Genomic DNA, 14641 nt, shown 5'->3' with positions numbered 1-14641 from the left:
CATGAACATCATCTGAAAGTCAAAGGGGGAGGTGAATCAATGTAATTGACAGTCAGTCAATTACAGGCCGATCTCGAATCTATCTTTTCTGTCAAAGATACTAGAAAAGGCAGTATCCTCACAAATATGTTCATTTTTAGAAATAAATGATATCTGCAAGGATTTTCAGTCAGGATTTAGGCCGTACCATAGTACTGAGACAGCTCTCATCAGAGTCACAAATGATTTGCTCTTATCATTCGATCGTGGTTGTATCTCGCTATTGGTGTTACTCGATCTTAGTGCTGCATTTGATACTATTGACCACAACATTCTTTTAAATAGACTCAAAAATTATGTTGACATTAGTGGAATTGCATTAGCATGGTTTAAATCATACTTATCTGACTGTTATCAGCTTGTAGCAGTAAATGAAGAGAGTCTTATCGATCACAAGTTCAGTATGGTGTACCACAAGTCAGTTGTGCTTCTGATTAACAAGTGGCTTAATCATAGCCAGCTTAAAAGTTTTTGGTACTTATCCTAGTGACAAAGATGAATTGATGATATTGAGAAGAGGATCTATGACCTTTGTTTTTCCCCGCATTGACTACTGCAATGTGCTTCTTGCTGGGGTTCCTAAAAACATGCTTAACAAACTGCAATATGTGCAAAATTCTGCTGCTACGATCCTGACTGGAGTCAGGAGAAATGAGCATATTACACCGATTTTAAAGTCTTTGCACTGGCTCCCGGTCAGGTTCCGAGTTGATTTTAAAATCCTCATGCTCACATATAAGGCACTGCATGGTTTGGCCCCTCAGTATCTGTCTGCACTTTTAACTTTATACACACCAAGCGTCACTTACGCTCCCAAGCTGGTCTATTGGCAGTCCCACAGACTCGGTTGTGTACTGTAGGGGACAGGGCTTTCTCAGCCTACGCTCCTAGGCTTTTGAATCCACTCCCTCCAAATATCAGAGATGCAGACTCCAAGTATTTTTAAATCTCATTTAAAAACGCATTTTTTTAGGTTAGCTTTTACTTGACTGTTGTTATTTTTTTTTCTCTGTGTGTGTGTGTTGTATTTTAACTTGTTTGTTCTATTATGTAAAGCGCCTTGAGAAGCTGCTTTAAAGGCGCTATATAAAAATAAAATTATTATTATTATTATAATTATAATATTACCACAAGGCTCAGTACTAGGAGCGTTGCAATTAGTTCATGCGTTCATGACATCAAGGCTAGATTATAGTAATGCTTTCCTGGGTGGTTGCCCTGCACGCTTAATAAACAAATTACAGCTGGTCCAAAACGCAGCAGCTCGAGTTCTTACCAGAACCAGGAAGTATGACCATATTTAGTAGGGAGGTTAAGTGACTTTTGACTTCAAGTCATGATGCAAAGGTCCCCTTTGGTATGGAAGTACCTTAGGGCCATAGAAATAAATTTATCCTAAGACACAAGTGAGATCACATTTTGTATCTTATATACACACATTTTTTAAAAATGGCCGCCGACCATACTTGAGAGGCCCATATCTTTGCTTCTGTCATAGCTATAATGACAAATTTGGTATCAACGGGTACATTTTTGTGGTCAAGGAGTCCAATAAAATAGGTTCCAAGACTAAAAAACAATAATGTTGTCCTTAACATGACAATTGGAGGTGAAGTATGCAATTTTTTATTAAAAAACGCATGCCAAACACACAGTCCATTCACAACTTAATAATTTCTTCGTTTAGGTCTGCTTCGCATGCGCCCTTTACAGCACTGGCTGAAGACGTGGGTCCTGCGTCGAGCATGGGCATCCAGTCGTTTACGTCTCAAGGTAACTCAGAACTGTGTCACAGCTCTGGAGCCCTGGAAGGCGGTCGACTGGTATCAGACAGGTGTAAACCTGGGAGTAATCTCTAAACTGATAGTGGTTTCGACAGACGCCTCCAATTCGGGCTGGGGCGCCCTCTATGAGGGCAGACCGACTTTTGGCCTGTGGTCAAGCCAAGAAAAGAGCTTGCACATAAACTGTCTAGAGATGAAGGCGGTCGAGAACGCCTTGCGGTTCTTCCTTCCCCTTCTAAAGGGCCACCATGTCCTTGTCCGCACGGACAACATGTCGGTGGTTTCCTACATAAATCGCCAGGGCAGTCTGAGATCACGGAACCTTCATGCACTGGCAGAACGCATCCTTGTATGGGTTCAGCACCCATCACTGGCCCAGCCCATCACTGGCCCAGCCCATCACTGGCGGCTGGGCTGCCCATCACTGGCCCAGCCGCCCTCTCTATGCTTTCCCTCTGATCATGCTGTTACCACAGGTAATCAAGCCTATAAGGGAGAACGGTTCCTGTGTACTTCTAGTAGCTCCGTTCTGGCCGAACCAAGTTTGGTTTCTGGAGCTGATGCAGCTTCAGAGCTTGCCTCCGTGGCCTGTCCCATTGAGGAGAGATCTCCTCTCACAGGCCGGGGGTACGATTTGGCACCCACGACCCGAGCTTTGGGCTCTGCATGTGTGGGCCATCAACGGGTACCCATCAGTCTCCCCGACGGAGTGTTAAACACGATTACGCAAGCTAGAGCGCCCTCTACTAGATGGCTTTATGGTTCCAAGTGGTCAGTGTTCTCAGGTTGGTGCTCAGCTCGCAACCTGGATCCACAAGATTGTGGGGTGTCGGAGGTTCTCTCCTTCCTACAGGAGCTCTTGGATAAGGGTAGATCCCCATCCATGCTCAAGGTATATGTGGCGGCTATTGCTGCGTTTGTCAAACATTCGCATGGCCAGTCACTGGGTAGGAACGACCTTGTAGTCCGCTTCCTCAGGGGAGCTAGAAGGATGAACCCTCCTCGCCCCCCCTCGGACCTTTCCTTGGTCCTGGAGGCCATGAAGGGTGCCCCTTTCGAACCTCTACAGTCTGTGGACCTTAAGTATCTCTCATTGAAAACCGCCTTTCTGGTGGCTATCGCCTCAGTCAAGCTGGTGGGTGACTTACACGCACTTTCTGTTAGTGCGTCGTGCCTTGAGTTTGGGCCTAATGACTCCAAGGTCATCCTCAAACCAAGACATGATTATGTCCCCAAAGTACTTGCCACTCCTTTCAGAGCACAAGTCTCTGTGGATCTGACAGCGAGTCTGACATTCTCTCGTCACAGGCGATTTTTGAGATTCACCTTCGAGGGCCAGGCATATCAATACACAGTCCTACCGTTCGGCCTGTCCCTGGCATCCTGTATATTATGATGTACATGGACGCGGCTCTCGCGCCCCTGAAACTTCAGGGAATGCCAGCTTTGAACTATTTGGACGATTGGCTGATTCTAGCTCGATCTCATTCAGAGCTCATAGAACACAGGACCATATTACTCGAACACCTCGAGAATCTTGGTCTCACAGTCAATTGGGCGAAGAGCCAGGAAATATCCTTTCTGGGCACAGAGCTGAACTCGCTGTCAATGACAGCGCGACTATCGCCAGAGCGCATACTGAACATTGCGGCACTATAGTCCCGCTCAAGAGATTTCAGAAGATGCTGGGCCTCATGGCCTCATCATCATCAGTACTCCAGCTGGGTCTGCTTCGCATGCGCCCACTGCAGTGGTGGCTGAAAGCACGAGTGCCGTCTCAAGCTTGGGCCTCCGATCTGTTTCGCCTCAGGGTCAATCAGAAATGCGTCGCAGCTCTGAAACCTTGGAAGGCGACCGACTGGTACTGGTACCACCGCCTCTTCAATCTGACATTCTCTCTTCGGATCTGACAGCGAGTCTGACGTGAATCTCCTTTGCCTGGTTAGGGCCCTTGGAACGTTCGGCTGCTTTCAGACGGTCAGGACAGCTATTTGTTTCGTTTGGTGGCCGATCTAAAGGTCTAGCTGCCTCGAAACATAGCCTTTCCAGGTGGAAAGTGGACGCTATCTCACTGGCTTATACATCTAAGAGCCTTCGTTGCCCTCTGGGCGTCAGAGCTCATTCCACTAGAGGCATGCCTCTTCATGGGCCTGGTCCAGTGGGATTTCCCTTCACGATATCTAAATGGCGGCAGGCTGGGCCTCTCTGTCTACATTTATAGGGTTCTATAACCTGGAAGTTCCCGCGCTCCAAGCTAGACTGTTGTCAGTTTAGTTTATCCGCTCAGTTCTGCCGGACTCGGTTCCGCGGACTGCAAAGTTTTCAGTTCAGGCAGGCTATTGCCTCCCCTGACTGTTATACCGTGTTAAGCACCCTCTATGCATTTAAGGCAGTGGTCTCAAACTCGCGGCCCGCGGGCCATTTGCGGCCCGCAGGGTGATATTTTGTGGCCCCCTACTTGACATTAAAGTTTAATGTTAGTGCGGCCCGTCGTTGCGTATGCCGCGTTTAAAAAAATAAATAATTTTTTTTATCCCTTATGGGCTACCATAGATAGTCTCGTGACACGGTGGGTTTGTTGTCAATAGTTGTCATAGACAACCGCGAAGTACAAACATACTGCGCCTGGAAAAAATGAGCGCGTCGCTTCAATTATGAGCGCGCTTGCCGCGCGCCTACATTTGAAATAACGAACTTGAGCGCGCAAAATATGTGAGCGCGATATGTGAACGGCCCCTTGGCGAGCTAACACCAATCAGACCACGAGCTACTGGCAGCTCGCGAGCGACGTGTTGGAGAGAGACCCTGCTCTAAAACAATGTGAGAATAATCATTTTGAGCTTGTAATATGTGTCCAACAGGTTCATAAGGAGGTTTGCTTTGATTTGTGCAGTCAGTAATTTGAGACACTATTCATGTGTAGAAAGAATTCAATAAGCTGGGCAGACATGACTGCAAATATTTGTATTTCAAAAGCAATAATTGTTTTTCTAAGTATAATAAAAGGAAATGTGCCTTCCAAAAAAAAAAAAAAACATTCAATATCATTAATGTGTTGTATAAAGAAAATAAAAAGGACATAAGCAAATATAAATATCACAAATATGTGTTATAGACAAAGAAAGTTTGTGAAAATGAACTTCAACTGTCAGAAGGACAGCTCATAAAGAACCAATCATGTACAGAAAGGTATGTTCAAATTCAGAGGAAGAGTTCAGAAGAAACGTTAATAATAAATATTGAGAAGATTGGATCAGTTGTGCTCCTTTTTTGGAATACTTGAATACTATTTTTTTGTGGAATACTTGATGCGGCCCAGCCTGACCCCGACTCTACCTCCAGCGGCCCCCAGTTAAGTTGAGTTTGAGACCCCTGATTTAAGGTAACCACGTTTACCTTATATCATTCTTATTAAGCCCATTCCCAATGTCGGCTTTTTATATCCCCATATCATATGAACTCAGGGCGCTCGCCCTTGGGTCAGTGTTGTGGTAGATTTAGCACGCACGGCGTTTTAAATTGGATTCCCGTAGCGTAAGCTAGCTTACGCAACACGAGAGTACTCTCGTAAGAGAACGTCACGGTTACTAACGTAACCTCGGTTCTCTCTAGAAGAGGGAATGAGTGTTGCGTAACCCTGCCGTGCTTGTGCTACCATCTGGTTTCGCTTCAGTCGATGAAAACCAAGGAGCATCTTATCGAGCTCTGGCTTATATAGGCATAAGCCACGCCCATTCGCCCACTCATTGGTGCTTACGTCACGAGCAGTGCCTCGATAGGTTGCAGCAGTTGCCGCATAGCATCCAATAGGCGCGCGAGCTGCCTCGCCTAGGTCTGCTAGCTGCAGCAAGTGTGTTTTAAATTAATACAAATTATAAGGATAATTTTTGGCTTCAGTATTCTCGAGAAAAGAGGTTTTCCCTCTAAGGTTTTTTTTTCCATAGTCAACTAGCTAGCTATTTATTAGTTATCTAACATTAAAAAAAAAAAATTATTTAATGAGAAAGTCATACGAACCTCAAAGTGTTAACCTGTCACCTCTGACCTTCAACAGCTGTCACAGCTCCTGGTGCAGATGGGATGTGTTGTTGCAGGAACTGATATGCTATAGGCTACTCCTGACTGGTCGAAATCTCATGCTACTTAGGACAAATGTAATGTACAGAAGTAGCTGCACTGCTTAAATACAAAATTAAAGTTTTTGAACGAAAAGATAAGTAAAGTCACTCTGATGACAATTTTTATGTGAAATGTGCATATTTACCCCCAATTGTCATGGTATGGGGAAAATTATTATTTTTTTAAACTTGAAACCAATTTTATTGGATTCCTTGACCCCAAGAATGTACACTTTGACACCAAATTTGTCATTATAGCGATAACAGAAGCAAAGATATGGGCTCTAGAGTATTTTCGGCGCATTGGCGGCCATTTTTGAAAAAACATGTTTATTTCTGATACAAAGTGTGATCTCACTTGTGTCTTAGGATAAATTTATTTGTATGACCCTAAGGTACTTCCATACCAAAGGAGACCTTTGCATCATGACTTGAAGTCAAAGGCCTATTTTTTGGGCTTAACCTCCCTACTAATTAGCCCGGTTCTGTCAACACTGCATTGGCTCCCTATTAAACATTGTATAAATTTTAAAATATTGTTAATTACTCACAAAGCACTAAATGGTTTAGCTCCCCAGTTCTTGAGCGAGCTCTTAACGCATTATAGTCCTTCACGTCTATTGCGATCTCAAAATTCCGGCCAGTTGATAATACCTAGAATATCAAAATTGACTGCTGGCGGTAGATCCTTTTCCTATTTAGCACCAAAACTTTGGAACAGTCTTCCTAACATTGTCCGGGAAGCAGACACACTCTGTCAGTTCAAAGCTAGACTAAAACACATCTCTTTGACCTTGCATACACATAACACACTATAGACTTTTATAATTCAATGTTAGGCTGCATAGATTAGGTCAGCCGGAACCGGGAACACTTCCCATAAATCCTGATGTACTCGTTACATCATAAGAAGAATGGCTTACGGGATAATTCCGGTTCACGTGGCTACGCCGAAGCGATAAAATTCTGTATTATAAATTTTAAGGCCAGACAAGTAGTTTGTTGAGGGTAGTTTTTTTAGAGAAGGACTACATGCCTGCGCACATATATTACAACACGCATACCTATAGAATGAACACTTAATACGCATGTGCACGCCATCAGCGTTCTCACAGGTTCGTTTGCGTAGAGTGAACTTAAGAGTTTTCTGTTAAAACGGTGTCGTGTTAGCGGCCCCTAAGTTAATAACTAATGATCGTTGCGACGGAAGTGGATCAATTAAAACTAACTTTAGCTGGAAAATAACTTTATTCTAGAGCTGTCATAAAGCCAAAACAATCTCTGTTGCTTTGATTTCCTATCATCACTGTAAAGCAGCTTTGGAACAATCTACATTGTTAAAAGCACTATATAAATGAAGATGATTTGACTTGACTAGACTATACAAATATAGGTTATATATATGTGTTTGCACACAACATGATATCAGGAAGAAACGTAATATGCACAGGACGACAGGGAGGTGACGGTGGTGCGTCATTTGAGTTACTCCTCCCACTTCTGCTAGTTTTACTAAGATAACTTATCCTGTGCGAATTGGCCATTATTATTACAGATGTCCTGTGGTAAAATTACATTTCCCCCCATTATGCACATTCCCATTAATTATGTGTGACAGTAATCAACTGGTGACTCAAGTATGCGAGAAATACGGATATGTCATTTTATGAAGGATGCGCATAATTTAAAAACCACTAAAACCATCCTGTGATCTAGCTGTGAAACACACTCTCTCAATCCCCTTTTGAACCTAACAATGATTTCCCACAAGACAGCTTTACAGCTTGCACTGTTTTCTGCAAAGTGAGTCAGCGAGCTGCATGCTCCGTCACTGTACCCCACTTGCTTGTGAACCCACATTTGTCCCTGAACCCACATTTGTCCCACATTTGTCTTTAGCTGCTCCTGGCTTTTGATCCAATGGTATATCATGGTGTATCACTGATTTTGATAAACAGGACAACACAAACTGCATAAGTGAATTGCAGTTCCCAAAAGCAGACAATTGTTTTCAACATCAGAAACAGAGAGAGCTTTATTGCCAATTATGTTTACACACACAAGGAATTTGTATTGGTGACAGGACCTTCCAGTGCAGAAGGAAAATACAGACATAGTGCAGACATACATAGGAATTACACAATAAAAATTAAATGTACAGTTTAAAATGTTATTTAGTGATGTAAAATGTTGAGATGTTTTGTACAAATGGACAGGTATGATAGACAATGTATAGTTATGAGAGTTTTAACTGTTTAGGCTGAATATACTGTAGCCTGAGGGAAAAAAACTGTTCTTGTGCCTGGCTGTTCTGGTGCTCGGTGCTCTATAGTGCCGACCAGAGGGCAACAGTTCAAAGAAAAGGTGGGCTGGGTGTGTGGGGTCCAAAGTGATTTTCTTAGCCCTTTTTCTCACTCTGGAGGTGTAAAGATCTTGGAGGTTGGGCAGCGGGGAACCAATAATATTCTCAGCCGTCCTGACTTTATGCTGTAGTCTCCTGATGTCTGATTTGGTAGCTGAACCAAACCAGACAGTTATAGATGAGCACAGGACAGACTCAATGACAGCGGAGTAGAACTGTTTTAGCAGCTCCTGTGGCAAGTTGAACTTCCTCTGCTGAGGAAGGAAGTACAACCTCTGCTGGACCTTTTTCACTATGGAGTCTATGTGAGTGTCCCATTTCAGGTCCTGAGAGATCGTAGTGCACAGGAACCTGAATGACTCCACTGTTGCCACAGTGCTGTTCATGGTGAGTGGAGGCAGTGCTGGTTTTTATTTTCTGAAGTCCACTATCATCTCCACTGTTTTGAGAATGTTCAGCTCAAGGTTGTTATCAGACAGCCATCTGTTCAACCTCCAGTCTGTAAGCAGATTCGTCACCATTTTGGATAAGGCCGATGACTGTTGTGTCATCTGCAAATTTCAGGAGCTTGACAGAGGGGTCTTTTGCAGTGTAGTCGTTTGTGTACAGGGAGAAGAGCAGTGGGTAGAGGACGCAACCCTGAGGAGCACCGGTGCTGATAGTGAGAGTCCTGGATGTGAGTTCCCCCAGTCTCAATAGCTGCTGCCTGTCTGTTAGGAAGCTGGTGATCCACTGACAGATTGGGCTTGGCATGTAAAGCTTGATCAGTTCAGCTGTGAGAAGATCAGGCATGATGGTATTGAAGGCCGAATTGAAGTCCACAAGATCCTTGCGTAAGTCCCAGGTCTGTCGAGATGTTTCAGGATGTAGTGCAGTCTCATGTTGACTGCATCATCCACAGACCTGTTTGCTGTATAGGCAAACTGCATGGGGTTCAGTGATGTTCTTCAGGTAGGCCAGCACCAGTATTTCAAATGACTTCATGACCAAAGATGTGGGAGCGATAGGTCTGTAGTCATTAAGTCCAGTGATTTTTTTTGGGGGGGCGATTCGCAAGATTGTCTCGAACTGCGATCGCTGAAATGTGATGGCGGGTGCACTAACAAGGACGCTAAACAGTAAACACTGCATTCTCTAGCAGTCATCAGCCTGCACAACTCTCACTAGCTGGCCTCCGTTACACACGCAATGAAAGAGTGGATGTCTATTTATCGTAGCAGAAGCGCAACAAAATAATGCTTCATGAAAAATAAAGCGAAGATGATGAACAGATGACAAGGAAGCATAAAATATTTACATACCGATGATCCAGTTTTTTGTCCAGTAAGAGTACATGTTCCAGACAAACAGAGCTCCAGACAAACAATGACAACATTCGCCACGCCATCATGTCACAACATTGACAATAATACCTGTTTCTTGAGCAACAAGCAGCAATAATTGAATGATTTTTGAGGTATCATGTGACTAAAGTAATGGCTGCTGAAAACTCAGCTTTGCCATCACAGGAATTAATTACATTTAAAGGTAGCACTTTATTTTGATTGTCCCCTTTAGACATTCTGTTGACTAAGTAATGTTGCACCTACATGTCAACTAACTCTCATTAGAGTATTAGTAGACTGTCTGCTTAATATGCACTTTATTTTGATGGTCCCCGAACAGACATTCTACAGACAATAACTTTCCAAGTAAATGTCAAATTATTCTACTAACCCTATCCGTCTACTAATAGTCAACTAATACACTAATGAGAGTTAGTAGACATGTAGGTGTAACGCTACTTATAGTCAACAGAATGTGTAAAGAGGATTTACTGTATAGGATTTACTAGATTTATTTAGGATTTATTAGAGGATTTACTTCATTTACTGTATATAGCACTTCTAACAATATAGTTTGTTTCAAAGCAGCTTTACAATGATAATAGAAAATTAAAGTAACAGAGATTGTTTTGGCTTTACAGGAGCTCTAGAATGAAGTTGTTGTCCAGCTAAAGTTAGTTTTGATTGATTCACTTCCGTTGCAAAGATGATTAGTTATTAACTTAGGGGCTGCTAACATGACACAGTTCTAACAGAAAACCCTTAACGCACTCTGGTCCGCTCAGTGCCTGGTGGCTCGAGAATGCAAACCTTGAAATAGGTTCCAAGGTCCAAGTTTAAAAAAAAAGAAAGTTATCTCTGCGCAAACTTCAAAAACGCTGACGGCGTGCTCATGCGTATTACGTGTTTAGTCTATAGGTATGCGCGTTTGTGCGTAGGCGTGTAGTCTTTCTTTAGATATTGACCTCAACAAATTACTTGTCTGGCCTTAAAAATGTATAATACAGAATTATGAATCGCTTCCGCATAGCCATGTAAACTGGAATTATTTTGACAATGTTTTATCTGTACAGAGGTAAAGGGAAGAGAAGGAGGCCTTCACAGGGACCATCAAAATAAAGTGTAACCCATTTTAAAAATAGAAAACAGTTATTTTAATATTTCACACTATTACTGTTTTACTGTATTTTTGATCAGATAAATGCAGTCTCAATGATAAGAGACAATATTTAAAAAAAAATCTTACACACCCCAAACTTTTGAATGTTTCTAAATAATGCATATTAAAATGATTCATAAATATCTATAATAGAGATGCCCATGCGTCACCATCAGCCGGAGTGACTGTGGTTACGCCCACTGAGTGGCAGAAAGACAGAGCGGCAGCATTGATTTTCTCTGTGAATGGCGCGAAAAAAACACAAAACACATCTAAAACAGGAAAGAGCTTTGCGATTGACTGTACAACTAGATTTGACAAGAAATCTGAGGTATATTTTTACAGACTGCCGAAAGCTACAGAACAGAGAAGCAAATGGATCGCTGCAATTCATAGAAACAACTGGACTCCAAGCATGGAAAAGTGGATTTGCAGTTATCATTTTGTGTCAATATGTTGAATTTAGCGGTAAAATCATAACCTATATATTATATATTGTATTAACTCATCAATTAAATATTTACCATCGCATATTCTGCATAATTGGATTTTTAAATAAACACTGACAAGAAACTATACAAGTTTTAGGGCTAGACGATATAATGATATATATAACATTGATATAAGTGATCACCCGGATTTAGACCTACCTATATTATATTTATAGATACAGAGATTCTGCTTATGTAATCCGAAATGTGCATTTCTCTCTATAGGCGTGTTCACTGCGGTCACTATTGCAGCCGACAGTGACACAGAAAACATTAGTTTATTAATAAACAATAAAAATGTCTCTTTGCTATATTTGAAACATTCATAATCATTACTTTTGCCGGTTCTTTGTGACAGCTTTTAGGTGCGTTATTGGCAGCGACACCCTCTGGTTAAATTAATGCATCCCCACCGCATCAGCACCGAAAACATGGGGATTTTTTTTAGACAATAATCGCCCAACCTATTCGATATTCTATAATTAAATCAACTAATCGAATATTCGAAAATCGTGACTCATTCCTAGTCACTACTGCTTTATAAATTTATCCAGTGTAAAACCCGGACACCGACACACAAATGTGGCTTATTGTTAATGACTGTCCTACAGGATATAACACAGAGTAACAGCTCACTACCAGTTACAAAAGACACTGTAACAGTCTGTCACAGGGAATTCTAGTTGCATCAATTCTTAAATTATCCTTTGACTATGTTCTGGCCCGCCATGAAGTGGCGAAATTTTTTTGGGCCCGATGCTAAACTTACTTGCCGACCCCTGCTTTAAGGTTAACGGTGTAACTCCAATTATCTGATAATACTGGTCTCACCACACTTCCCTAGCTGCAGTCAGAACAAAGAAAAGATATGCTAAGGATTGCGCAATGGTAGGTGACGGCAGGGACAGCAGGTGGGGCTTCAGTGTCATTGCTGTGAGTGGTGACCTGTCGGTCAGCCACCGTGTCATTGATCACGTCTGAGGCATTTCCCACAGTGATACTGTACAGGACTCTTACCAGATAACCAGGGTTATGACAGTCACATACCAATTACAGCAGTGGAATAGCCTTGCCCTTTGACAGCCTTGGCAAAGGTGATTTCCTCTTGTGGAAGACCTCCTGACGATGCAGTAAAGAGAAAAACTCCCATTCGGCCTTTTGCTGCCATACCTATGCCATCAAAAAAGAAAAAAAAAATTTATTGTGTACATATTTTTACACTGTACTTATATTTAAAAAATAATAATAATTACATCTGTAATTAATTTCTGTAATTACATCTATAATCATATTGTTGACTATTCCCTTACACCTACCCATACCACTAAACATGTCTTAACTTAACCCGTATCCAACCTCAATAGCAGCAAAAGTGTTTTGCAATGCAAAATGAACACAATAAATACACTAACAGTAGCATTTACATGGACCCTAATAATCCAACTGTAATCAGACTAGTAGCTCAGTCAGAATGAAAAAAGTCGATAGGACAGATGTAAACACTTGATTGAATTGAAAACCGAAACTGGAATGTTTTGGGCATGTGCAATGAAGTAGAAACGGTACGTAATGACGTATAACGCACAGAACGACCTGTAGTTGTTTAAAATAGTGTATTAGGGCTGGGTTTTTTTATTTATCAGATTTTTTTCGATTCATTTTAATTTAATGTTATGCCACGATTTTATTATTTTTAAATCGAGAAATCGCGGTTTTGAATAAAAATGTTAGCAAACGTTACAATTAGACATGTTGACAAATCAGCAGTGATAAAAGTTTTTTATTATTGTAGCTTACTGTATTGCAAAAAACACTTAAGGGCAAATTAAACAGGACAAATAATAATAATAATAATCCCACTCTTTAGCAGAAATCTCTCACATACAGAAGTGTCTTTAAACAAATATCAACAATGCTTTAAAAACAGCACATATTGCTTATTTCAGCAGTAACTCCAGGACTGACCTGATCGGATAGGGTATCTGCCTGTGAGGAAGGCTGCCCTGCTGGGAGTGCAGAGCGGCGCAGCAGCTATGTGTTGGGTCAGTTTCACCCCTTCCAGGGCCAGTCTGTCAATGTTAGGCGTCCTGCAGGCCAGGACAACCACAATACAACAGTCTCATTAAGCTTATGAGAGAGATGACTATTCATCTAGGAATAGGATCAAAACTTTCTTCACCTTTGAAACATATGAACCCATCAAAAGGAAAATCCCATGCATGTCAAATCTACTTTGCTTGCATGAGCAACGTTTTATTCTGTGGGAACTGACTTGACACTGATGGCATGAATGTATACTAATTCATATGCAGAGTACAAAACGGCTAAAAGGTAAGAGATATTCACATAACATGTCTATAGGCAGCAAGCTAGTGTGGATTTCCTGTAGAACAAAAAAGTAACAAACTGAATTGTATGAATAAACCTGAGGGTTGTGTTTCCATAGCATCCAAGGTCTCCAATTCCCAAATCGTCCACCATCATAAAGACAAAATTAGGTTTTGTACCACTGTCTGCATCAGTACAGAGAAGCAGGCCAAGAGTGCACAGGATCCATATAAGAGATTTCATTATACACCCTGAAAGAGAAAGAAGTCAACAAAAACAGAAAATAGATGAACAAAGAACATTTTATGTCCTTCAACATGTTTAAAATGAATGAAAACTACAAATAAGGTTTAAGGCCAAAGAGGTAGGCATTTACTAGCCTACTTATTTTGTTTCAGTTGACAAGGCAACATTTGAAAAAATTTCAAACAAATCCATTGGCCTATTTGAGTTCTACAAGTTTTTTTATGTTCCAGTCTAATATGTATTACTTTATATAAAAGGAATAAATACTTTTAGTTTTTGTTAACATGATCTGAAAAACTGATGAATGGTAGTCAATAACATTTTAAATAGACTAACGTTACACTATATGATTTTTTTTTTTCATCCTAAAAACGGACTGTCTGCCGTGGCTTAACTTACCTGCTGCACCTGCGACGAGAAAGAAATCATCTGACGGCTGACAGAAACTCTACAGATGGCAGGTAATGCATAACATGCTTGTCCAGTGTAAACAGGTTCACGATAAGGAATATCACGTGTCTGCATGTTCAAGCATTGATTGGTCAACTGATCGCGGAAATATGTTTTAGCCTATAACGTTGACCTTTTATCTTCTGTATGTCCAAAACAAGCACTTTTAGCTTGATTTAAATTTGAATTGAAACTAAATTAAAATCTCCACGAAGGAACCGGAAATGTCACGCAGTTTCCTCTTCCATGCATTCTGATTAGCAGCAGTACGAAATGTTCTTTGGTTCAAGCATCTGCTAACATAAGCTAGGCTACTTGTAAAACTTTCGTTTTTGTTTG

General features: G+C 41.4%; 1 protein-coding gene across 2 annotated transcripts in view; it reads right to left on the bottom strand.

Annotated features, from left to right (window-relative positions):
• sts (steroid sulfatase (microsomal), isozyme S) overlaps positions 1 to 14330 on the bottom strand; it is a 31017-nt gene extending 16687 nt beyond the window's left edge. Inside the window, exons 1-4 of one of the 2 annotated variants that reach the window (XM_056254399.1) lie at positions 14252 to 14330; positions 13704 to 13857; positions 13244 to 13365; positions 12326 to 12448 (exon numbers count right to left, since the gene is read on the bottom strand). In XM_056254399.1, coding sequence (XP_056110374.1) covers positions 12326 to 12448; positions 13244 to 13365; positions 13704 to 13849 — 391 coding nt within the window. In that variant the 5' untranslated portion in view covers positions 13850 to 13857; positions 14252 to 14330. Of the gene's footprint in view, positions 1 to 12325; positions 12449 to 13243; positions 13366 to 13703; positions 13858 to 14251 lie in introns of those variants that run through there. The other variant, XM_056254400.1, reaches the window with a different exon arrangement.
• Positions 14331 to 14641: the final 311 nt, after the last annotated feature.

The sequence above is a fragment of the Rhinichthys klamathensis genome, unplaced genomic scaffold, assembly GCF_029890125.1.
Source record: "Rhinichthys klamathensis goyatoka isolate OS25496 unplaced genomic scaffold, OSU_Roscu_1.1 h1tg000111l_1, whole genome shotgun sequence".
In the NCBI taxonomy this organism is placed as follows: Eukaryota; Metazoa; Chordata; class Actinopteri; order Cypriniformes; family Leuciscidae; genus Rhinichthys; species Rhinichthys klamathensis.
This window is presented reverse-complemented; position numbering and strand designations above follow the sequence as displayed.